The sequence below is a fragment of the Sciurus vulgaris genome (genome assembly GCF_902686455.1).
Source record: "Sciurus vulgaris genome assembly, chromosome: 3".
Classification (NCBI taxonomy): Eukaryota; Metazoa; Chordata; class Mammalia; order Rodentia; family Sciuridae; genus Sciurus; species Sciurus vulgaris.
In genome coordinates, this window is record NC_136463.1 from 65,119,954 (window position 1) to 65,145,748 (window position 25,795).

Below are 25,795 nucleotides of genomic sequence, written 5' to 3' on the forward strand. Positions count from 1 at the left end.
AGCTCATGGCCAGTTTTGTACCACTGAGAATAAGCAATTTTACTTCAGAACTGCAGTTTCTTTTCAAGAAAATTTAGTGCCAGGGACCTTGGAGATTTTTAATCAGAGTTCAGTTAATTAACTATATTTGAGGGCTGGGGATGTAGCTCAGAGGTAGAGTGCTTAGCTAGCATATGTGAGGCTCTGGGTTCAACCCCAGAAGAAAAAAGAGTATTGTTTTTTGATTCAGAGTCAGATATTTCTTACAAAGTGTTACAAACTGAGTTAAATATGAATGTTTGAATAATTTATAGTTGTGGTGAACAAATAATGTAAAATAAAGCCACATGTCTCAAGTTACAAAGTTTTATCAGAATCTAAGAGGAAGATATGTCACTCTTATCCTCCCATATACCTTGAATATATATTTGATAAAATTCAGATTTATAAAGGGCTAATTTATAGTAGGGCTAAATGTCGTCTTGCAAAAGGATTTATCATAGACTTCATTAGATAGCAGAAATGAAATGTGGATTTACTCTATTTTTTTTTTTTTTTTTTTTTAATAGTACTGGGGATTAAACTCAGGGACTTGTGCACACTAGGCAAGTACTGTACCTCTGAGCTGCTTCCCCAGCCCAACTGATGCATTTTTTTGAGAGAAGAAGGGGGTAACTTAATACTTTTTACCTCAAGTAGGAAGTCAAATGCACGATAAGGTACTATGAATATTATAGTAGAAAACATTCATATTTATTTTTTAAAGTATATGTAAAAGTAAATGTAAAAATAAAAGTAAACAGATATTCACTTGTCTTAATCTTCATTGAGCCTGGCCTTAGAGTCCCCCTTCTTTTGGTTAGGGCCTTGATTCACCATTGTTGGATAACTGAGAATTTATCAAAATGGTTTCATGAACATGTATACATATATGTGTGATAAAAATTAATAGTTGAAAATACTATTAGTATACTATTAGTAGTATATAGTATTAATAGTCTATAAAACCTTCCTACTCTAAATATTTTCTAACTATATACCTTCATTGTCATTGACCATAGTTACCAGTGGCAATGTCTTTCTCATAATAACAGATTCCTGAAGTTCTGAGCAAATACAATATGACTCTCTGGTCCATGTGAATCCCAAGCAAAGCTCATTAATCCATGGTTAGAGTAACTCAGTCACAGTTGCTTATGCGCTGCCTTGCCTCTTTTTTTCTATGTTAGAAACCAGTCTGAGAGTACAACATTAAAAGAGAGGTGGTTTATGGACCATCTGTCTAGGCTCATAAAGCACATAGTAAATCCTAATAAAGGTTCTGCTTAGAAAACAGAAAATGAAAGGCAAGCATAACCTCTTTTAAGTTAACCTACTACTGTAAACATAGTAGAATTGCAACAATAAGGAACAAGTTGCCAGCCAGGTGCTGTAGTACATACCTGTAATCCCAGCAACACAGAAGGCAGGAAGACCTCCCAGTTTGAGGCTAACCTCAGCAACTAAGCAAAACCCTGTCTCAAAATAAAAACAAGGACTGAGAATGTAGCTTAGTGTTAAAGTGTCCCTGGGATTAATCCCCAATACCAAACAAAACAAATTGCTTAAACCCACAGCAACATGAGTGAATATCATAGATATGTCAGCCAGCCAATTTAAACCAGACACCAAAGAGCCTCTGCTCTGTGATTCCATATGTACAAAGTTAAAGAATATGCAAAGTTAATTCATGGTTAGTTGGGCATAGTGGTGCACGCTTGTAATCCCAGCTGCTACTTGGGAAGCTGAGGCAATAGGATTACAAGTCCAAGGCCATCCTGGGAAACTTAGTGAGACCCTGTTTAAAAAATAAATAAGTAAAAGACTGGAGATGTAGAGTACCCCTAGGTTCAATTTCCAGCACTGGGAGAAAACCAGATCTATGGTTATAGAAATCAAAATGGTGGTTACCTTAGGGAAGTTGTGGATTATTTACTGCAAAGGAACCAGAGCACCCTTTCTTATCTGTTCCATATATTGATTTGAATGATGGTTGTAGGGTACATTTAAAAATTGTATTGAGCTGTGTACTTAAGATTAGTGTACTTTACATAATTACTGAATATATGTTGAAATAAAAATTTAAGAAATTAGGTCATGGAGTTTGGATTTGTTGTGGGAGATAATGGAGAAGTATTATTGGATTTTCAATAGGGAAGTGACTTGAATAAAGTGGTGCTTCTAAAATTATTTGTCATTTTATGTAGAGAATGAATCAGACCACTGATTTTATCTAGGTCAAATATATAGCACTGAGCTAGATGCTAAAGGGAACACAAAATATCCATAATGGGTCCTTATTCTTAAGAAGTTTTTATTTTTTTTTAGGAGATTAGTTGTATGAAACCCAGAAAGTTACAGTAAGTGGTAAATTCATAGTTTTTCAGAAACAGCATTGAAATCCAACCTGAAGTTCAAATCCTAATTCTGCCATTTATTAGCTTTGTGACTTTAGGCAACTTATTTGTTTCCCTAAACCTCAGTTTTCTTATCTGTAAAATGGGGATAATATTTACTACCTTGGTTGAAGGATTAAATAGCATCATACTACTAGAAGTTACTTTTTTTTTTTTTTTTTTGATACTGGGCATTGAACCGAGGGACACTTAACCACAGAGCCACATCCCCAACCCTTTGTCTTTTGTTTGAGACAGGGTCTTGTTAAGTGCTTAGGGTAAAATAGTTACAATCAGAGGAAAGCCTCAATGCATAAAGGGAAGGAAATCTATTTATAAATTATGTCATTATTTGTCACTTGAAAATTAATCAGTAGAAGAGCTACTGAGATCTTGTTGGGTATCAATGGTAGGCAGTTTCTTAGCTAAGGAAGTTTAATTTGCAGGACAAGTACTAAGTTCTAAATATTAACATTTCAAAATTTCATTGTTCAGAATGTTTATTTGAGAACTCACAAGTTGGCTGATATCAAATCCTGAACATCAACAAATTTTGGAGCAGTATTAGATTCCTGGAAATTTCTGACTTGAATTTAACCATCTTCTCACGTTTTCCAGGCTTGAGACAAATGAAGAAATTAAAAATTTCTTCCTCTTAGGTTTAAAAATACTTCCTCTTAACCATTGCCCATTCATTCTCCTTCTCTCTTCCAGATATTCCGTGTGGTGTGCATCTGTTTGGGTAATCCACCAGAGACATTCACCTGGGAGTATCGAGACAAAGATAAAAATTATCACAAGATTGGCCCCATAACACCCTTGGAGTTTTACAGAGAACATGTCAAGCCACTCTTCAATATGGAAGATAAGGTTGGAGGCTGGCACTGGCAGCCACTGGCTGTTTACTTTCGAATGTCTGTTAACTACAAAGACGGTTATAAGATGCTTGAGTGAATGCATCGAACTAGATATTAAACAAACTTTTATTTTTGAATTGTTATATGTGCTTAATAAAGTCAGTCATGCCACAGTCTCATCTTTCCCCAGTGTTCATCTTCAGAGACTTTTTTTGGTTGTAGGCCAACAGTTTAACTTTCACCTGCTCCCCTGATTTGGGCTGGGAGTCTTTCTCAGGTGCAAAGACAAAATGAAAGTGTATTTGATGTTTCTTATTATGGATTCAGAGCATCTCTATACTGTAGGCCCCGAAGGGAACTTTCTCGTAGAAGGGAGCAGTGTCCCATCCTAGTTTTTCCTGTTCTCTTTGGGTCTTCTCCATCTACCTAGTAACATGAACAGAACTTCTTTCCTTTTTTGTCTTCTTGACCTTCTTCCAGGCAAATAGCTTGCTGGGTATTGAGCCTGCTTTATAACTGGAGAGCAGGAGCCTTATAGTGATGGACTTTCCATGTTGTTTTAACCAGTACATTCAGTTTTTCAAAATTAGTTTGGGGGCAGTAGTTGCCAGTAGGAAAAACTAGGAGATGCAGCTCCCAAATGTGTCCTTCACACTAGTTAGAATATGTAAGAACTTTTCTCACATGTATTTTGCCATTCTTTTGTTTTTATTTTACAGTGTGACTGTAGTGCTTATTCTTATAAGTAGAGGTGATGAACTTGATGCACACATGAACCTAAAGGAGAGGTGTATCTTGCTTTACATTCCTGGTTTTGTGCTCTAATCGGCATGTTCTTAATCTCAAAAGATATGTTTCGTGAATGACCCACGGCCCCAGCACAAGTACAACAAACTCTACACAGTAGACTACTTAAGCAATATGGTTGGAGGGAGAAAAACTCTATATAACAACCAGCCTATTGACTTCTTGAAAAAGATGGTTGCTGCCTCCATCAAAGATGGAGAGGTTGGTATTGTTTTTGTGTTTCGCACATTGGGGTTAAAATACCTTCTTTTACTACTTTGGTATAATGTTTGGTTTATGTTGACTTACTTTCTACCTCTTTTATTTCTAGGCTGTGTGGTTTGGCTGTGATGTTGGAAAACACTTCAATGGCAAGCTGGGCCTCAGTGACATGAATGTGTGAGTGCAGGAAATTTAAAATAGAAAGTTATTTGTAGGTTGTTGCTGTTGGAGTGCACTTTTAGAACAAAATGACTGCTGAGGTTATCCAAAGATAAAGATTACTCTAAGGGCAGGTCTCTTTCTTTGCATCCTGTAGATTTGAGGTCTCATAGCAGAAACCTTACATATTTAACAGGTCTATCTCAGGAAATCAAGATCATATTTTAGCAGAAGCCACTGGTCTTTCTGAATAGCTATTCAATGTAAGAAAGACATCCGAAGCCGGGTGTGATGGCTCATGCCTGCAATCTTAGCAGCTCAGGAGGCTAAGGCAGGAGGATTGCAAGTTCAGAGCCAGCCTCAGCAAAAGTGAGGCACTAAGCAACACAGTGAGACCCTGTCTCTAAAATAAAATACTAAATAAGATTGGGGATGTGGCTCAGTGGTTGAGTGTCCCTGAGTTCAATCCCTGGTACCCAAAAAAAAAAAAAAAAAAAAGATATTTGAGAAAAACAAAACAATTGATTACTCTTTATGTCAGCCCAGTGCACTTGGGAATATAATGAAAGGTTTTCCAGAGCTCTTGTGTGCTATTTGTTCCTTCTTAAACTGCTTTTCTTACTTTGATGCTTTATGTATTTTGTTTTTATGACAAGTAGGACTAATTCATGTACATATCTTAAAGCATTTCTTTATGACATTGAAGGCTCATTTGCAAACTAAATCATACAAGATTCCTTGACTATTAAAATGTACAATTTTAGAGTCGTTACTTACAAGTAATTGTTACTTGTAGGAAGTTGAGTAAATATCTTTTTCGTTGTTGCTTTTTATGGGTACTGGGGATTGAACTCGGGCATTTGACCACTGAGCAACACCCTCAGCCCTATTTTTTGTATTTTATTTAGAGACAGGGTCTCACTGTGTTGCTTAGCACCTTGCTTTTACTGAGGCTGAATTCAAACTCACAGTCTTCCTGCATCAGCCTCCCAAGCCTCTGGGATTATAGGCTTGCGCCACCACTCCTGGCTTGAATAAATATCTTGATAGTTAATAAGAGAAAAGAAATTACTAAAAGAGAAAATTAGTGAGGGTTTTTTTCTTTCTTTCTTTCTTTCTTTTTTTTTTTTTTTTATGGTGCTGGGGATTGAACCCAGGGCCTTGTGCTTACGAGGCAAGCACTTTACCAACTGAGCTATCTCCCCAGCCTGGGTTTTTTTTTTTTTTTTTTTTAATTTTGAAAATGGTCTCCAATATTTTGGGCATTATTTATTTAAATTTCACAGTCAGTAGTGGATTAAATGAATTCGCAAACTGGGTGATTCTGTGAGCCCAAAGAGACCACTTTTTTAATAAGTTACTTGAAAAGCTTTTTTCACTTTTTTAGGAAAGTTTTCTTGCCAAAATGATAATACAAACTGATCTTATTAACGTTTGATATGAGGAATTTATCTTTAATCATTTCATATTTTCTTGCATACTCTTTTGATACATAAAGAATAGAATCGGGCTGGGGAGATAGCTCAGTTGGTAGAATGCTTGCCTTGCAAGCACGAGGCCTTGAGTTCGATCCCCAGTACTGCCAAAAAAAAAAAAAAAAAAAAAGAACAGAATCCCTAAAGAGACTAAATTTGCATATGCCATGTTTTCTGTGAAAAGCTACAACGAGATGATCCTGTATTTATTTGGAGCTGTTGAACCTCTTTGGTTTCTATTGTGTTCCTTTTATAGTTGGAAGCCATGATTGTACTACCTTTATTTTATCTTTTTACAGCTATGATCATGAGTTAGTGTTTGGCGTCTCCTTGAAGAACATGAATAAAGCCGAGAGGTTGGCTTTTGGTGAGTCACTTATGACCCATGCCATGACCTTCACTGCTGTCTCAGAGAAGGTAGGACCCTCAGCATGCCCATTAAAGTGTTTGCACAGATGGAGCCACATTCTTCTGCAGGCTGCTTATCCAGCAGAACTTCATGCATGGTGTATATGATTTCTGTTAAAAGTTAGCTTCCAAGTAAGACATTGTACCTGTGTCACTTGGGGTTTTGTAACAAAAATAGGAACTTTTCATGAGGAGCAGAATTTGGGTCAGTGGCAAGTAAGAAAGTAACTGCTTTTCTGTAACTGAAAGGTCTTGATGTGAAGAAAGGTCAGCTGAGGAACTTAGAAGAAGATAACTAATATTTTATAAGGAATTAAAATATCTCCTAAACATGTTTATATCTTTTTTTAAATATTTTTTTAGTTGTAGGTGGACATAATACCTTTATTTTATTTATTTATTTATTTAAAGTAGTGCTGAGGATCAAACCCAGTGCTTTATTCATGCCAGGCAAGCACTCTACCAGTGGGCCACAACCCCAGCCCACATGTTCATACCTTGATGACCTGTGTTAAGACAACCTTCCTTGCATTTGTCAGTCAGTTTCTCCTATGGTAAGATGGCAATGACAGTAATTTGTGGACTCCATGCACATTACTGGATTTATGCAGATCTTGAGGAAATTGAATGTAAAGTAGTTCAAACTTATTATAAAATACTTTGAATAGTAATATCACTATTTCTAGGACACAGTTTTGGAAAAAAAAAAAACCAAAATTTTATCTTTCACTAATAAGCTATACTTTCAGGCTATAGAATCACTATTTTACTCCTATGCCCAGGAATCATTTAAAGAAAAAAAAAATCTTTGAATTACTTTAATTCTTTTAGCCTGTGTAGAGTCCTGATTTGTTTTGTATAACCTCTAGGCAAACATTGTGAGTGGGATAGAGTTCTCCCATCTCTTCCAGTGACTTCACTTAAAGCCACCCTGCTGACCCCACAGCATCTAGATCTGTGACTCTCTCCCATTTAAAACCTGATCTTAAGGAAATCTTAAATTTGTACAAATTATAGGGGTAAGGCTTTAAGTAATAGAATTCTGAGATATTCTCAGTTTTACATGAGATTACACATAGTATAGTATATAAAGTATCCTGAACTGATTAGGCAATCCTGTGCTGATATTTACTGATCCTCCTGTAGTTTTCCTGAATAAATGTGAAAGTTTAGATCTTTACAAAGTAGGGAACTGTTTTCTTCATCATTACATTCTTCTCAGCTCTAGTTAGTGAGATTCTCATATGAAGATACAGAAAAATGTGTGGAGCATAATTGGTATTATCTTTGTAGATCAGGAAAAATCATTTCAGAAGAACAGAAGGAGATTTAAGTTTTATTACCCCAATTCACAAAATTCTCACTTTTGAATTATTAACAAAATGCAAAATACAAGATATTGAACTCAGGGGTACTTTACCACTGAGCTACATCCCCATACCTTTTTATTTTATCTTATTCTGGGGGAGGGAGATAGTGGGCATTGAACCCAGGGTTACTTAACCACTAAGTCACATCCCCAGCCCTTTTTATTTTTTATTTTGAGACAGGGTCTCCCTAAGTTGCTTAGGGTCTTAACTAAATTGCTGAGGCTGGCTTTGAACTTGGGATCCTCCTGCCTCAGCCTCTGACAGTCACTGGGATTACAGGAATGCACCACCATGCCAGGCCTTTTGTAAAATTCATTCATTCATTCATTCTTTTTTTTTTTTTTTTGGCAGTGGTAGGGATTTGAACCGAGAGCCTTGCACTTGCGAGGCAAGCACTCTACCAACTGAGCTATCTCCCCAGCCCTTCATTCATTTATTTATTTTTAATTGGTACTGGGGGGTTGAATCCAAGGGTGCTGAGCCATATTTCTGGCCTTTTTTTTTTTTTTTTTTTTGGCAGTACTAGGGATCGAACTCAGGGCCTTGTGCTTGCAAGGCAAGCACTCTACCAGCTGAGCTATTTTCCCAGCCCTCTAGCCTTTTTAAAATACATATATATATATATTTTTTTTAAATGTGTTTGGCGGTCACATTTTTATTATTATTTTTAGTTGAAGTTGGACACAATACCTGTATTATATTTATTTATTTTTTGTGGAGCTGAGGACCAAACCCAATGCCTCACGCGTGCTAGGCAAGTACTCTACCACTGAGCTACAACCCCAGCTCCCTTTTTTTATATTCTTATTTAGAGACAGTCTCACTGAGTTGATAAGGGCCACCCTAAGCTGCTGAGGCTGGCTTTGAACTCATAATCCTCCTGCCTCAACCTCCCAAGCCACTGGGATTATAGGCGTGTACTATTGCGCCCATGCCTGACTTTATTTTTTATTTGACACAAAATCTTGCTGAGTTTCTTAGAGCCTCCCTAAGTTGTAGAGGCTGCCCTCACACTTCCAAGTTCTTTTGCCTCATCCTCCTGAGTCGCTGGGATTACAGAGGTGCACCCCTGTGCCCAGCTAGAGGTTTTCTTATTAGCTTTTCTCCATTTTATTACAACTTTTTGGGTTTTGTGTGTTATTTTTGTTTTTTGAGATGATGTCTCACTATGTTGCCCAGGCTGATCTCAAACCTGTGGATTCAACTCATGGGTTTAAGTAATCCTCCTGCCTCAGCCTCCCAGGTGCTTGAATTAATGGCATGTGTCACCATGCCAAGTCAAAAGGATTTTAAAGAAGGGTGCCTTTTGGCATTAGAAGCAAATAGTGGGAGGAATTTTCATGAATAAATTATTGGATAATTTGTTCATATTTATGTTTGGACCCACTGGATTATAAAATTCAAAGGAGGGGTTGGGGCGATAGCTCAGTCAGTAGAGTGCTTGCTTTGTAAGCACAAGGCCCTGGGTTCGATCCCCAGCACCCAAAAAAAAAAAAAAAAATTCAATGGATTTATAATTAAACTTTTAAGTCCCATAAGATAAAATTTTAAACTGTCTAGGGGGCTGTTTTTTAAGAAGGCAAAGAAACCTGTTGTAATTTCCAAACTAAGTTCAGCTTTTTGTCATTTCCTATCTCTGTTATTTATATTTTTCAGAAATAAAATTCAGGCTGGGTTGTAGCTCAGTGGTAGAGTGCTTGTGTGATTCTACATCATGTACAAACAGAAGAATGAGAAGTTATACTCCATTTATGTATGATGTGTCAAAATGGATTCCACTGTCATATATAGCTAATTAAAACACATTAAAAAATGAACTTGTAATTTCTCAATGTCAGCTTGCCTGAGGCACTGGGTTCAGTTCTCAGCACTGCATATAAATAAATAAAAATAAAGGTCCATTGACAAGTAAAAAACTATTTAAAAAAAAAAAATTCATTTATACTCCATGTCATTTTCTCGGAAATTTCTGTTATTTGGTATGGTTTATTTCTTCAGGGAAGTAGAGCTACTTTATATACTAGTAGTATGAAATAGAATTTATATAATAACTGAAATTTTATATTGAAATTTCTCTTTTCCCCCACTAAGAGTTTTGGCCACCAAAACTAATCTGAACTACATTTTAATAGTAGACATGGTGGCACATGCCTATAATTCCAGCAACTTGGGAGTCTGAGGCTGGAGGACATAAGTTCAAGGCCAGCCTCAGCAACTTGGGGGGCCTTAAGCAACTTAACTCAAAATAAAAAATAGAAAGGGCTATGTTTGTAACTCAGTAGTAAAGTGCACCTGGGTTCAATCCCTTGGTTCAAAAACAAAAGTAATACAGAGATAAGTGCACAATAATAGCTTTATTTCTGCAATGTTCTTTCTCATTTCTGATTTCATAGAATCCCTATACAGGAGGTGCAGATATTATCATTCTTTATTTGCAGATGAATCAAAGAACAACTTAATCTAGGTCATCTAAGAATTCATTGGCCAAATAAAGAATAATAAAATTTTTCAGACTTATAAAACAAATAAATGACTTTAGGTGATATAAATTTTAATAGTGATATTTAAAAGAAAAGCAAAGATAGACTACAAGGGATGGAATAGAAAACCACAATGAACTTCTTATGCCATCCTCAGAATTTATAGTTTAATGCTGTTAGTGTACCAGTAAGGGTGTTTGAAACTTGGTTTCTTTGTTGGCTGAATCTGAGACTGAAAATTATTGAGATCTAAGAAAATTGCTAAGAGTAGAGTGTTCAGGTTAGCAAAGCCAAAGGGAACCAAATTCCAGTAGATAAAACTCATCATGCAGTGATACACAAGTGGGAGTTGACAGATGAAATCATTAGGAGATAATACAAGGGTCAGCACTCTTCTCATGCTATGAAGATTTAAGTTGTTTTGACATTAGCAAATGTCCTGGGTAAATATGACAGAGAAAAGTCTTTTCCCAAACGGAGCCTTCCTTTTGTCCTTTTCTGTGTCATTATAATAAAGGCCATAAATGTAAGTTATCATGATGAGTATCACTGTCCCTTTAAGAAGATGAAAATTGCACTTATTTTATTAATAAAGATAGAAGAGGGAGAAGAGTAGAACCACCTGGGTTTTGTTAATGATCTTTTTATTTTTGCCTTGCCATTCAGTCTCTGTTGTATTAAATTCAATATTTGTGTAACTGAATCAATGAAAGAACACACTTGGTTTCCCCAAATAGAAAATCAGGTATTAAGATGAGAATATGTTTATTTTGTTTTGTTTTTTTAAAAAACTCTTAACAGGTCTTAGAATTTTTCCTAAAATAAATGCAATGGGATGCCTTTTTAAAGAATTCTGATTGATTAGAAGCAAGAGTCCTTGGCTTCAAATGGTGTTCACTGCTTATAGTAATTTAATAAAAGTATTTTTTAATTTTCTTAGCCAAGTAGCATTTTTACATTTATTTTCTGTATAGAGTACAATGTAAAAGAAAAGATAGAATTTATTGCCTTATTAGTTTTATTGTATTTTTACCCCAAGAGATTATATCCCTTTAGTGATAGTAGAAAATATATGGCCTTGAGCATGTGTATCATAGCTGTAGAGAGCAGGCTGTTTATTCTGAGTGATTTCAAAAGAGGTAAAATTGCATGACATTCCCCATCCCCAGCAGGGAGAATCTAGGTTCAGATTTTATACTGTCATCCACTTTTTTACAGGATGATCAGGATGGTGTATTCGTGAAATGGAGAGTGGAAAATTCATGGGGTGAAGACCATGGCCACAAAGGTGAGCATAATGTTGAAATACTAACTTCCTATGATTGGGGTCTGTACTACTCCACCTGTCTGGGTAGAATGCTACTGTGGTGTGGAGGATTTTTTGGTAATTGGTCCCATTTGCTAAACTGTTCTACAGAAAAATAAGAGGATCTGGTTTACCCCAGGGTTCCTATGACCAAGATGGCATGCTGAACTCCAGGTTGACTCTGAGACCAGTCTGTAATGGCATTTGTACTAAACCATTCTGATTCTGCTAGACTGCTTTGTAACAGAACCCCTTGGTTGATGAGGAGTCTGAGTGCCCTTTGCCAGGATGCTGGCCATGTGGCATTTGGTGCATTTTCATCTACTGTACCAACTCTTCAGGAAGAAGTCCTGGTGGGAGAATAGGATTATCAGGAAACTTTCTTCAGGCATTTCTTAGGACTCCTTGAAAGTTGTGAAGCATAAAGAAGAGAAGAACACTTCAGCTGCCATCTGTAACTTTTTTATATTGAGAAATCAAAACCCTGGCAGAAGTCACAAATATAGTAACTAAGCCAAACAAAATAAATGGAAACATGAGTTGTAGAAAATTTTAAAATATAAGTAATAAAAAGAAAAAAATCTTGCCAGTCATGGAAATGTGCATGCCTATAATCTCAGCTACTTGAGAAACCAAGGCACATGGATCATAAATTTTGAGACCAGCTACTGTAACTTAGTAATACCCTGTCTCAAAAAAATAGAACTGGAAATGTAGCTGTATGGTAAAATGGCACTGGATTTAATTCCCAGTACCCAGGAAGGTTTTGGGAGTTTTACAGTCTGACAACTCAGAGATCACCACTGATTAATAGTTTAGGGCTTTTACTTTTAAAGATTGTTTTTAATAATAAATAAAAGCTTTTTAAAGGAAGTTTTATGCTTTAGTTTTTGGGGTTTCAAACCCAAAGCAGCAGCTACCATAGTGTATACATCATGCACTTCTGCTGTGTACTGGTAGTGTTTTATAGCCAGCTCATTCTCAGAGTCCATATTTCTTACTCTTAGTGGATTCTGTCTGGGAAAGCCACATTAACCACAGTTTACTAGACTAATTAGAAGATGGGAGGAAATGTGTAGGGAAACCAGAGAAGTGAGATCCACAGATACTTGTAAACTCCAGTATGAATCTTACTCAGTAGAAATCAGGCAGACATTTTCTTTAAAAGAGAAGGAATTTTTTAAAAAATTAGAGATCTTGGCTACTCTTTACTGTTTTCCCCTCTGTGTTTAGCATAGTGATTTTCCAACCATGTTTAGATTCCTGGGATTTCAAGGGTAAAAAGTGGAGGAGAGTGTGTGAAGGTTTGGAAGTGCTCAGTTGCAGTTTCTGTTGCTCATGTTTGAAACTGCTGTCTTAAAAGAGTCTGTTAGCCTGAGTTGTGAACTTGACAGGACTTTATGCTGATTGAGCAGCACAGCACTGATATGATGGCCAAAATCCAAAGGTCATTTAATCTGTCATTCCAAATCTTTTCATCTCCACATGAAAATGATCATTGGTAGATTTTGGCTTACTGTCCCTGGAAGCTGCTATGAAACTCAGCAACTCAGTGTTTATATAAACAAATATAAGTGCTGTTCATGCATTTCTCTTCAGCATCACCAAATAGTTACATGTCTCCCTTCTGTGATTTCTGTAATTGTTTTGTTATTATAAGGGCACTTATTAAATCGACTATTATGAATTAGAATGAAGTGTTTAAAAAAATTTTTTAGTTGTAAGTGGACACAATATCTTTATTGTGTCTTTATTTATGTATTTGTTTTTATGTGGTCCTGAGGATCAAACCCAGTGCCTCACATGTGTGAGCCAAATGCTGTGTCACTGAGCCACAACCCAAACCCAGTGTGCAGCATTTTAAAAAGTGTGATTTCTTATAAGGTGAATTTCATTTTAAGACAAGTACACATTGGTATATCAGGTAGAGAGGCATTTTAAACCTCAACAAAGCTAGCAAAAAAAAAAATTAAAAATAACTCATAATTTAGTGATATCTGTAAATTGGGGGTAATTAAGAAATGAAAAATGAATTCTTAAATTGGAAAGATTTGATTACTTGTAGTAAATGTAAGATACTAGGGAAAGTTATTTTTCTCTTGCTTCAGATGAACCTCTATAGCTCCTGTCCCATCTCTGGTCTCATTTGGTATCTACAATTGGGGTTGTTATGTAGGTGAGCATCTAGGAAAAGGACTGAAGTTTTGGCTTGTTTAGAGGAGCCTGGATCTGTCCAGTTACTTTGTTGGTATTTTCTTTCTATAACAGTCATTGGGTTATAGATAGTTGTGATACCCATTTAAGAAAAGATAAGTACTTATAAAGTCAGAAAAGTGCTCTGTGTTTTTTGTAGTATGAGTTACTGTCAAGGTACTCTTATTCTGAATCTAAATACTTGTTCTTAGAAATCTGAGCTACTTTGTTGATTTTCTCTTTAACTACACTGTTTGTTTGTTTGTTACTGGGGAGTGAACCCAGGGGCACTTAACCACTGAGCTGTATCCCCAGCCCTATTTTGTATTTTCTTTAGAAACAGGATCTCTCCCTGAGTTGCTTTTAGCGCCTCTCTTTCACTGAGGCTGGCTTTGAACTCAGGATCCTCTTGCCTCAGCCTACTGAGCCATTGGAATTACAGGCCACTCCACCCAGCCTTTTTATTTTTTATTTTGAGATGGGGTGTGGCTAAATGGTTTGGGTCTCACTAAATTACTGAGGCTGGCCTTGAACTGGGCAATCTCCTGGCTTAGCTTCCCAAGTCACTGGGATTACAGACCTGCACCACCACGCCTAGCTTATCTATACTTCTCTACTCCTGCTCAGTGCAAGTTTTCTCCTGACTTAATCATTCCATTATTCTGTTTAGAGAACTGGGGTCTTGACACTATACTCTTGTCTATAAGCCTTCCTAGTGAAATGTGCACTGATCTAGTAAAGATTAAATTAATTTTGTTGTTGTTCTCAAATAACTGAAATACCTGAGCTTATACAGAGCGAAGCATTTCAGTGGAGAGCCAAAAGATAAAAAGTTGAACTGAGGATGGGGGTAGAGATAGTCCTTTCAAAGCCAAAATAAATTTTTCTCATGTATTTCTTGGTAATGTTCTTTCTGACTTAACAGGAAGGAAGGAAAGAAAACATGATCTAAGTTAATTGGCACACTTAGCCTGACCTTCGGAGAGTGCCTAGTATGTTATTCTGTTGGTGATGTTTGTTTTCCCCAGTGGGGCCCTCCTGTCTGTCATCCTGGTGGGCATTGCCTGGCACAGCTGAGGCAGGACCTCTGTTCATCCTCTGTTAGGAGACAGGACAACCTTAAGCAGCATCCTGGGATTTTATTTCTGTAGATAACATTGTTAACAGTTTGTTACTGTGCTCTTTGGGGCTTCTGCCTATTAAGATTGATATTTCTGGAAAAAAGCAATGTTGATAATACAAGCTAGAGATAAATGGAGCAGAGATACCTGGACAAGTTGCCCTTGCCCTCTACCCAGTCCTGACTTGGTCTTCCCCATTGGTCATGTTTATGGCCTTGCCTTATTAAGTTAAACAACCCATTTCACAAAATGGATAGAGGTTCTTCTGAACAAGAAGGACATTAAAGGAGAAATTAGTTCTTGCCTTGCTGTACCATTTGGTTTCATTTATGTTGGTAAATTAGAATACTCATAGCCCTCTGTACTGAAATTGAATGCATATTGAGTAGGTTACATAGTAAGGATTTGTTTTCTCACCTTAATACTCGACTGTGCATTCTGTACCTTATTTATGGGTCTTATCAGAGATGGATTTCATAGTCAGTTGAGGGAACAGACCTTGGGATTTATTTTTTATTTGCATTATCGTTCATTTTAAAAAGTTGATGTAGGCCAGGCATGGTCACGCACACCTGTGATCCTAGGCACTTGGGAGGCTGAGGCAGGAAGATCAAAAGTTGGAAGCCAGCCTTGGCAACTTAGTAAGGTCCTGTCTCAGAATAAAAAATAAGACGGGTTAGGAGTGTGACCTAGTGGTAAGCACCCCTGGGTTCAGTCCCTAATACCATAAAAAAAGAAAAAGTTGAATATTTGTAAAACATCTAAGAATTTAAATTAGAAGAAATAATCATTGATTTTTCTCATCCTTAGTCAGAAATTCATCTGAGAAGAATCTTTAGCCAAAATGATCTGCAGGTTCCCTAGCTAATCAGTGGTAGAGCCAGAATTATAAGTCAGATAATATGACACCAGAGCCAGTTTTTTTAATTACCAAACTGTGCATTCTTTCACCTTGTCTGTTCAGGTCACCTCTAGTTCACTCTTGATCATTGGGGATGAGAAATGCTAAGGGGACATAAAACTCTGTAAAGGGTCAGGGAATGATCATATAATGATCTGATATTGGGAGAAAAGGCCCATAGTGCAGCATTCTCAACTGAGAATCTAAATTAGGGGCAGAGCATCTTGTGAAGGTCTATGTCCGACATTATTTGCTCTTTATGAGTTGGGCAACTAAGAAACTGTATGGAGCCACCCAGGATCACCTCAGTTTTGTCCATGCTCCTTTTTAACAAAGTTTTTTGGTGTTTCTTAACTTTCTGTCATAGACAGTTTCAAACATATTTAAAGTAAACTGAAGAGATTAAGGAACCCACTCCATTTCCCTGTCACCCAGCTTTGGTAGTTACCAGCATTCTACCACAATGTATGTCAAACTGTTGTTGATAGTTAATAAATTATATTTTTTTGTTGATCTCCCTAATGACCAGTTTTATTATGAAACTATTTTCTTTGGGGATTGGTTTAGTAGTCCTGAGATTATTTTCCTGTTGTGATCCTTATACAGCAGAATCTGAGTGTGAAATTCTTAATTTTTATTCGGTCTAGTTTCTCAATATGGTGAGTAATAGAACTTTTAAGTGAGAGTAATGTGGTAGTATTTCTACCTCTGTAATGTTCATTAAAGGAAAATCTTTATCTTTTTAAAATTCTGTCTTAGTTTTCATTTGGAACCAAAATGAGTTTTCATTATCAAATTGTTTTTATGGACTAAGAATGTATTTCAGTGGTAGAACACTTCCATAGCATGCTCAAGGACCTAGTTTCTATCCTCTACACTACAAAAACACATTACTTTTGTGTCTTTCAGATGCTCAGACATTTGAAATTATTTCTAATCCACATTTTTCATCTTTTCTCATAAATGTGTGTCTCTGTTCCTGATTTCATTTTAGCAAAATTTCTAGACTCCCTCCTAAAAAGGAATCCCTTGATGATTTCACTTAGAGACTCTGGCATGTTAGATATTATTCTAGAAAGAAACTTATGTAGCCAATTCAGATTATATCTGGAAAAACCAATATTATGACTTTTAATTGCCTCACCAAACTACTACTTGTGAGTTATGGAGACAGTTAATGTTTAATTTTTGATATAGATCCTGAATAGTAGTTTAACCTTACAGTTTCACATTTCTCTACTAGTAACATGGATAGTTGCTGTTTTCTTATGAAGTCCTACATTTTATCTCTTTGTAACCATCAAACGTGTAAAAGCATTTTTCAGATTGTAGACTGTCACACAAATCTTTTTTTTCCCCCCCTTTTTTCCATACTAGGGATTGAACCCAGGGGCACCTTGCCAATGAGCTACAACCCTAGTCTTTTTTATTTTTTTATTTTGAGACAGAATTTCACTAAGTTCTCCAGGCTGACCTCAAACTTGTGATTGTCCTGCCCCAGCCTTCCTGAGTCACTGGGATTACAGTCATGCATCATCTTTTGTCACACAGATCCAAAAAGTTAAATGAATATTCTTTATTTCTGTCAGAGGTACTCAAGACATACCATTATATGGCATCTTACTTTATAAGAAGATAAAGTTTGCTAATGTATTTGTATTTATTTCTCTGCATGGCATCAATGTAATCAAGATATGAACATAAGTGGTTATATCCATGCTTTATGTGAGGAGACTGAAACATTGAGAGGTTTTGGCTTATTTAGGTTGTGGAGGGTCAGTGATCGAATTAGAATTCAGAACTTGCAGCACCCTTCAAAGTGTATATGACTTGCCAGGTGCAGTTTTGTAAGCCTATAATCCCAGTGACTCCAGAGGCTAAGGCAGGAGGTTCACGAATTTGAGATCAGACTGGACAACTTAGCAAGACTCTGTTTCAAAATAAAATTTTAAAAAGGACTGGGGATGTAGCTCAATGGTAGAGCACCCTTGGATTTAATCCTGAGTATCCCTGTCCCCAACACACACTCACACACACACACACACACACACACACACACACGCACACGCACATGCGCGTGCGTATATATGACATATGAAAGACAATCATTTACTGATCTGCTTGAGGTTCACTTCTGGATTTCTAGGGCAAGTAATATAAATTATAGGCAATGTTGAGCTGAACTTGCTGAAATAAGAGTAATTGTATGAACTGAAAACAGATTTCTAATTTCCTGGAAATGAGCAGTATACAGATTTGTTACATTACCTTGGAGGGTTTTCATGTCTCTCCAGACTTGGGGAAAGTACTACTACCCTCAAACCTGGATAACTGAGTTCTTTGAGATGGACTTTTCATCATCCATCTTTATTAACCAAATAGCCTACATGCCTAAGGCTAAAAAAATAGTACCTGTGAGTGGGAATGCATCCCTGCTATCCCATATTGGCTATATAACTTTGGTCATGGTATTTAATCTATCTGAGCCTCAGCTTTCTATTCTATAAAACAGGGATGATGATTTTATCTACCTTAGAGAGTTGTGGTGAGAATCATGCCAGGCACACACAAGAACTCAAAAATATTAGCTATCACTAACTGCTTTTGTTGTTACTATTAGCCTAAGGCTAATGAAATCAAGAAAACAAGAACATCAGGCCCCCTCACCTTTCCTTTCTCAAGGAAGGCTTTCTAACTTGTCCCATGGTTCCAGCTTCAGATCTCTAGGAGTCAGACACCAGTGTGACTGTTGTGCTATATCACCAGTTACTGGATGCCTACCCTGTAGTGTGTTCTTAGTTTCGTGAGAGAAAGCGGTAGAGGTGAATAAATCTGGTGCTGAGGAAAAACCATTAGCAGTAGCATCAGCTCATTTTTATTGATGGGATGCAGGGAAGCGTGCACAGGCTATGGTGGAATGAATGTCTCTGACCATCAAAGGAGTTTATACTTAATCCCCTGGGACATGGGAGGGAAATTTGAAGAGGTCCGTGATGTGACAGAAGTGGCATTCATGGTGTGCTCCTCAGACTGTAAGATATAGGATAAATAGACCGAGAAAAGCAAAGAAGAGGATGATTTCTCCAAGACAGTTGACAGAGAAAGAGAAAGAACCAGGGAGGGCCCTCAGTGGGGAGAAAAGTAGAAAGACATTGAAGCTAAGGTTTTTGGAAAGGGTGAGGGAGAGAGCACCTCAGAAACCAGGGGACTTGGTGGTGTCAGTGAAAATGTGGTGAGTGGTGGGGCAGACAGAAAGTGAGTTGAGGGAAAAGGCTTTGGGATGGATTAGAAAGTGGTTTAGGAAGCTTTAGGAGGAATAAGCGTGCAAGCCCACATCCTGTGATGCCACATCAACAGCATTTTAGTATTAAATTCCTTCAAGTGTCAGGTAAAAGAGGATCAGGGGAAATTGAGAAGGGGACCATCGAAGCTGTAAATCTTGACTTATATATATGAAACAAACAGCAGGTGTAGGTGTAGAGTGACAGGGCATGAACTGCAGGGAGAAGGTAAGTGACTGGAACCTATGGGTTCTTCAAGGCAAATCAACTTTAGGCTAGGGCTTCCTGGTAGCGCTGCGGCATTTTTGGAAAAGGGTGAGGGAAGGCCAGCCAGGAAGATGATAGCAGAGAAGGGCAGCCTTGGCATTTGGAGCATGCTTTGGATAGACCAGAGAAGTGAGGCCAAGAAACGATGTGGCCTGCCATTCATGGAGCTTTTGAGTAATGGCCAGAAAGCAGGCTTTGCCTGAGACAAATAGAAATAGTGATAGTGTGGGGGTCCGAGAGAATTCATTGAGTCTCCGTGGGAAAACAGACCCTTGAATGACATCTGAATTTGTGCTTTCCTCTCCCCGTCCAATGTCAGTTGTGTGTCAATGGCTAAGTCGTGTGAATTCTCAGATTTGTCCAGCTCATGCTCACTGTCCAGAGAAAGAGGAAATCAGCCTGGGGGTGAATAGGCTTTTGCTGGGCCCCCTTAGTAGGGGGCACTTCTCAGAATGGGTATACTTCTGCTGATTGAACTTTGTTGTGGATGATTTTTAGAAATGCAAACTGCAGACCAAATAGCTCGTTTTCCCCACTGCATTTTCCACTCCGTGTTTTTCTTGATGTCTTTACCAGGCAGATAGTACTTTTTCTAGCCTTTGTTTCTGAGAGGGGCCACCAGTAATATCCGGCTCTATAGATATCTCTTCTTTTATCAGCAAAAGGTTCGTGAACATTAATGTGTCCTTACCCCAGAGCCAGACTTCTGTGTTTACTCTGGAGGAAGAAGCCTCCTCCCAGATCACTGTCCAAATGGCAGTCGTGATTGAAAGTGGTTGTTTTGGTTCCCTTCTTCTAGCCGTCCTGTTATCCACCCTTCTGAATGCATGCACTTAAAACATATGGCATCTCTGATTTAAAGACCAGATACCTACAAACAGACTCTACAGAAGCTGGGTTCCTGACTATTTTGTGATTTTTTTTGCAAATCAGGTTGGTTGCAAACAGGTGCCTAAGCTAGATTAAATTCTGTCACCACAGCCATAACTACCTGCGTGGTTGAGGGCTCTGTTGGAGGAAGCTGAGCCCTGTAGAAAAGACTCTAAATTGGAAATTATGACCTGGGTTGATGTGGACTTCGCTTACTGGCTGTGTGATTTTAGACAACTAAAACTCACTCTGCCTGCCTCAGAGTATTGTTGTGAGGATCAAAATCAAAGCAAGAGTGGTGTATGTGACATTGCATTGTAAGGTGAAAGTGCCCCACAGGATTTTTTTTTCTTTTTTAATGTGTATGTTTTTTATTTTGTTTACTGAAGCATAATTATTTTAATAGATAATACAATTACATTATTCTAAAATCAAAATACAAAAAGCATATAGAGGGGAGTCTTTTTTTTTTTTTCATCTCTGTCACTCTCCATTTCATTCCCCCTCCTCTTCTTTAAGGTTATCTTAAAGGTATCTTTCCTTTTTTTTTTAAGTGTAAATATATTTTTAAATCTTTTATTGCTTTCTTTCCTTCCATGGTGGTAGCATACTTCCCACCGTGCTCTGCATTTTTTTCTCACTTCATTTAACAGTATGTCTTGGAGACATCTCCTTATCAGTATATTTCCACATTGATATGTTTCACTTTCTTCCATTGTCTGGATGTACCATTGTTTATTTAATCAGTTCCCTTAATATTGGAACATGGGTTGTTTCTGGTCTTGTATTATTATAAACAATGTTGCAGGGAGTTAAAATGTGTACAATGGTTAAACAGTGTTTGACCCATGTAAGGGCTGAGTAAATACAGCTGTTATTGCACATAGATACATATTGTGTGCATGCAAGAACTCTGTATCTATAGAATACTGTCCTAGAAATGGCATGGGCTTATTGAAGAGGGCAAATACATTGTGATTTTTCTAGATACTGCCAAATTGCATTCCATGGGGGCTATGTCATTTTGCACATTTGTAACATACTTTATACCAATTTAAGGTTTTAGGGCATGTTTCACACACTGAGTACCCAAGAGAAGTGATTAATAGATTTTTACTATTTAATTTTATATTGAAATTGTCTGTGTTCATACTTGGGGACTGGACAATGCCAAGGCCTTAGTGAGCCTATGGGGTTTTTGAGACTATGTTTCACCAGTCATTGTGGCATATGCCTGTATTCTCAGTAACTTAGGAGGCTGAGACAGGAGGATCAGTTTGAAATCAGCTTTGGCAACTTAATGAGACCCTGTCTCAAAATAAAATAAAAAGGGCTGGGGGTGTGGCTCAGTGGTAGAGGGCTCTGGGTTTGGTCCCCAGGAACCCCTACCACCACTGCAAAAGAAAAAAAAAAAAAGACTTTCTCGTGATTTTTTACCACTTTTTTTTTCTTGTATTTATCTTTTCATGATAATAGTAGAAAAAAGTTGTAAGCATAAAAATCAAAGTTATAAACCAAAAAGAAAGATTGATAAATATGACTTCATAAAAACAATAATCCTTAGTAGGCTAGAAAATGTAAACTAAATTAGAAGACAGATTACATAGTAGGAGAAAGTGTTTAGCCAATATATATATATAGTGTGCTGTTACTGATCACTGTGAAAAAAGCAATCAGAATGACCACCAGCACCCTGCTGCTCCTCCACAGCATTCCTGGGTTTCAGACACACTGATCCTAATCTTCTCAGTCAAACTCGGCGACGCACAGTGTCAATAGTTACAGCAGCCACAGTCCATTATCTACTCAGGGTGCAATTACTTGGCAGCCACCTAGACTGTGAGGTTTTTGTGGGCCCCCAAAGAACTCATATCCTGAAGAGAGACACTAATCAAGGCAGGTCCTCTTGGCAGGGACATTAAAAGGGTGGACTACAAATGATAGGAGTTTTAATTTGTGAGGACTTAATCTGATCTGCTTTGGAACAAGATAGTGTAGATGTACTTATTGTCCATTTTCTCTGGGCATTCTTGAAGATTCATTTGATTGTATGATGATAGTATTGTTCTAAAGACACAGAACTTTATTGCATGAATCTGCCTGTCCCTTACCTGCGTCACTGCGCAGAGCTACTCTTAAGATGTGTTTAGTCTGCATTAGTCTGCAGTGCAGTAAGGGGAGGGATGGCCAGTGTGTCAAATGGTGTAGTGTTGCACATCCTGGTCTCCTGCTCACTCACACAGCTCCTTTTAAAAAGGCAGATGCTGAGCTTCTGAGGAAGCCTGCACTTAGAATGCAGCAAAAAGTACAGATTGGCCCTTCATCTAACAAAGTGTTGGTTGCTGCAACCTCCTGGCACTGATAGAGGTGATGTTAAGATCCTGACTGACTGACATAAGCAAAGTCAGGGATTTTGGGATTTCAGGACAAGCCAGAAGCATCACAGACCAGTGCTATATTTCCCGTATCACCTGTTGAGAGAAAGAGCACTGGATAAGGAGGCTGCTCCACAGGGGCAAGGATGTATTCCCTAATGAGACTTAGAGCCTTGAGCAGTTTTTCTTTTTCTTTTCTCTGTTGAGGTACTTGGAATGGAAACCCAGGGCCTCACACTGGTTCGGCAAGCACTTTGCCACTGAGCTGCATCCCAACCCCCAGGCCTCTTGAGCACTTCTTTAGGGCATTTTCTCTTAAGGGTAATACATTGTGCTACATCAGGATAAGCTGACTTTTACTTCTGTCAGAGATTTTCTTTAAAAAAAAAAAAAAAAGTGGGGACTGGGGTTGTGGCTCAGTGGCAGAGTGCTCAGTTAGCATGTGTAAGGTCCTGGGTTCAATCCTCAGATCCACATAAAAATAAATAAATAAAATAAAGGTATTGTGTCCATCTACAACAACAACAACAAAAAAAAATTAAAAAAAAAATGAATTAGGAATTGGGCATAGATGACCTTACCAAAAGCAGTATTTCTTCAGGTCAAATAGTGTCCTCTGTCACTCTTATTTATTTAGCTCACAAACTTAGACTTACCATCATGTTGCCTTTCAACTATTTAAATCAGTTTTATGCTGAAGAGCAACAGTTCTCAAAAGTATGTTTTTGTTTAGAGAATGTGATTTTTTTCTAAAAATTATGTATATTAATATTTTTAATTATTTTTAAAAATGAGTTAGTATTTTTTACTCTTCAAATTTTGGGTATGGTAGATATGAATAGATATAACCCACGTAAGTAAATTTTGGGGGTCCTTAATTTTAAGAGTATAAAAGAGTCTTGAGCCAAGAAGTTTGAGAACTGCTATGCTTCTCTTGGGAGAAACATACCTGTCTTCTTTTCTCTTGGTCCTATGTAGTAGGAAATGAATAGCACAGACCCAGGATTATACAAATACTTTTGGAGAAAAAAAATATATATATTCTAATGGTTCTAAAGTGTCTGTTATAGAAAGGTGACAGATATAGGATAATGGTGGTGGTGACAACAGCAATGATTGCTAGCTCCTGTGAGTCCTTTGATGTGTGTGTACATGCAGTGCTTCTGTTGAAGTATGTATTTTGGGGGCTCTGTAATTCCCTTCCTGGCCCAGTGGCCCTGTCTTGTTTTCAATATATACACTTTAGTCTCGCATTAATTTTGCTCTTCATATTAGCAATGGCTTAGGCAAAGCATTTTTCTGATGTAAGTTTGTTAGAAGTATGTTCCTGAAGGGGACTTTGTGTTGTCCTAGTGGAACCTGAGATACAGGTTAATCTTCTAATGGGAAGAGGCAGGTTGCTAGGATAGGTGCCTGATGATGGCACACTTTCTCTCAGGTGAGTTCTCAACCTGGGGGCTTAGTGCAGGGGAACCTCTGCACTGTGCTTCCCACTGGAGAGAGCCATCAATCCTGGGCCCTACTCAGGAGGGCAGGATGAACAAGTGTCTTGAGTCTTTTGGTACTGCCTGATTCTCATAGCAGATTTCTTCCCAGAAAAGCAAGGACTAGTGATCCCTTAACTCACACAGGATCATCTGCAAAAGAATGGCTGCCTGGGGGAATGTGGCCCATCAGGGTGCCAGTAGCAGCTTGGCTGGTTGCTGTAGGAGTGTGTGATAAGAGCACAACAGGGATGAGAGGGCAGGCAGAGTAAGAACTGATGTGCTGCCTTTCCGCCCTGGAGAGCCTCCTGTGGGAACAGGATGCATTTCCACCTGCCTGCCAGCCCACAGAGCAGCACTCACCATCAGCAAGGCAGCTGAGCAACAAGTGTCACAGCCATAGGTCCGAGGCCCCTCTCTGAATCTCATCCGTGTGACCTGGGCACATGATTTAGTTATCCTGAGCCCCTGGTTCTAATTAATTAACAGCCATGGCTATTACGTGCTTCACAGAATTGCTAATGAGATTTAGATTAAACAAGACTACAAGTGGGAAAGCTGAAAAACATATACAATATTTTGTAAAAGGCATCTTTATAGTACCAGTAGTGTTTTGCTTTTTGTCCCACTCTCTGTACTCATGAGCTTCTGTTCTCTTCTCCAGGTTACCTGTGCATGACCGACGAGTGGTTCTCTGAATATGTTTATGAGGTGGTGGTGGATAGGAAGCATGTCCCTGAAGAGGTGCTGGCTGTGCTAGAGCAGGAGCCCATCATCCTGCCGGCGTGGGACCCCATGGGGGCTTTGGCTGAGTGATACTGCCTTGGTTCTTTCCTCCTCCCTTGGGACCTGATGTAGCTGCAAAGGACAGATCCAGGGACTGAAGCCAAAGTTACACAGGTGACTGTGTATTCCCACAGGACACAGTCAGACTCTTGGATTTCTAGTCTCCTCCAGGAACCTCATCGGGAAGTGTGCTTTATGCTGAAACAAAATATTCATAAAGAAAAAAAAAAGGGAAAGATCAGGTCATATTATCTACTCCTCATCTCCAACAGCTCAGGATCTCTTAGCATTTTAATCAGATGTAATTGTCTTAACTCTGTCAAAAAGGTCTTCGGTGGGGCTGGGATATATAGCGCAGTGGCAGAGCGCTTGCTTAGCATGAACCAAGCCCTGGGTTCAATCTCCAGTGCCAGAAGAAAAAAAAGCCTTCAGTGTCTGTTGTGATAGACAGGAGATCACTGAGGTGTGTGGAAAGAAAATGGACCTAATGCTCCTTTCTAGTGTAGAGTCGGGGAGGGTCGCCTAAGATTTGAACTCTCTAAACTGCATGCTGCCTCACAGATCACTGTCCTTCCTAGATGGCAGTCACTGAATTCAGTTTTTTCAAGGTAATTTCATGTGCCTCTTATAGCTCAAGAATGGGAGGTTGATCAGATCCGACATGATTCCTTCCTGTTGTTCTGAACTGTGGGGGTGCAGCTCTGCTTGAGTTAGGTTAACCAGAGGCCTGGAGGAAGTGGGTGGGAGAACCACCAGTACCTGTCATGATCTCAGCTCTCATCATTAGGGGGAGCTCCAGCCAAATGGTTTAGCCTCTGCCTCTGAGTTGGGGGTTGGGTGGCAGGAAAAGGTGATATTCATTCTCTCTGACAACTAGATGGTGCTGAGAAGCTTTTGAATAAAACACTTTGCTAAATGAGAGTAAGTTGGCTTATTTGCTCTAAGAGTGTTTATTTAGGTGTTTATGTTCTTAAAGTGAAAAAACAGGAAGTGTTCCCTGTTTCAGTTCTTCTACAGGATATTTGCTCCTTCGAGCCTAT

The 25,795-nt window shown here is 38.3% G+C and overlaps 1 protein-coding gene across 2 annotated transcripts in view; it reads left to right on the forward strand.

The window, feature by feature from the left end:
• LOC306656019 (bleomycin hydrolase) overlaps positions 1-25,676 on the forward strand; it is a 77,360-nt gene extending 51,684 nt beyond the window's left edge. For both annotated transcript variants that reach the window (XM_079130842.1, XM_079130843.1), the window contains 6 exons: positions 3,129-3,284; positions 4,121-4,279; positions 4,389-4,456; positions 6,213-6,330; positions 11,390-11,459; positions 24,634-25,676. In XM_079130842.1, coding sequence (XP_078986968.1) covers positions 3,129-3,284; positions 4,121-4,279; positions 4,389-4,456; positions 6,213-6,330; positions 11,390-11,459; positions 24,634-24,785 — 723 coding nt within the window. In that variant the 3' untranslated portion in view covers positions 24,786-25,676. The remainder of the gene's footprint in view (positions 1-3,128; positions 3,285-4,120; positions 4,280-4,388; positions 4,457-6,212; positions 6,331-11,389; positions 11,460-24,633) is intronic.
• The last annotated feature ends 119 nt before the right edge of the window (positions 25,677-25,795 follow it).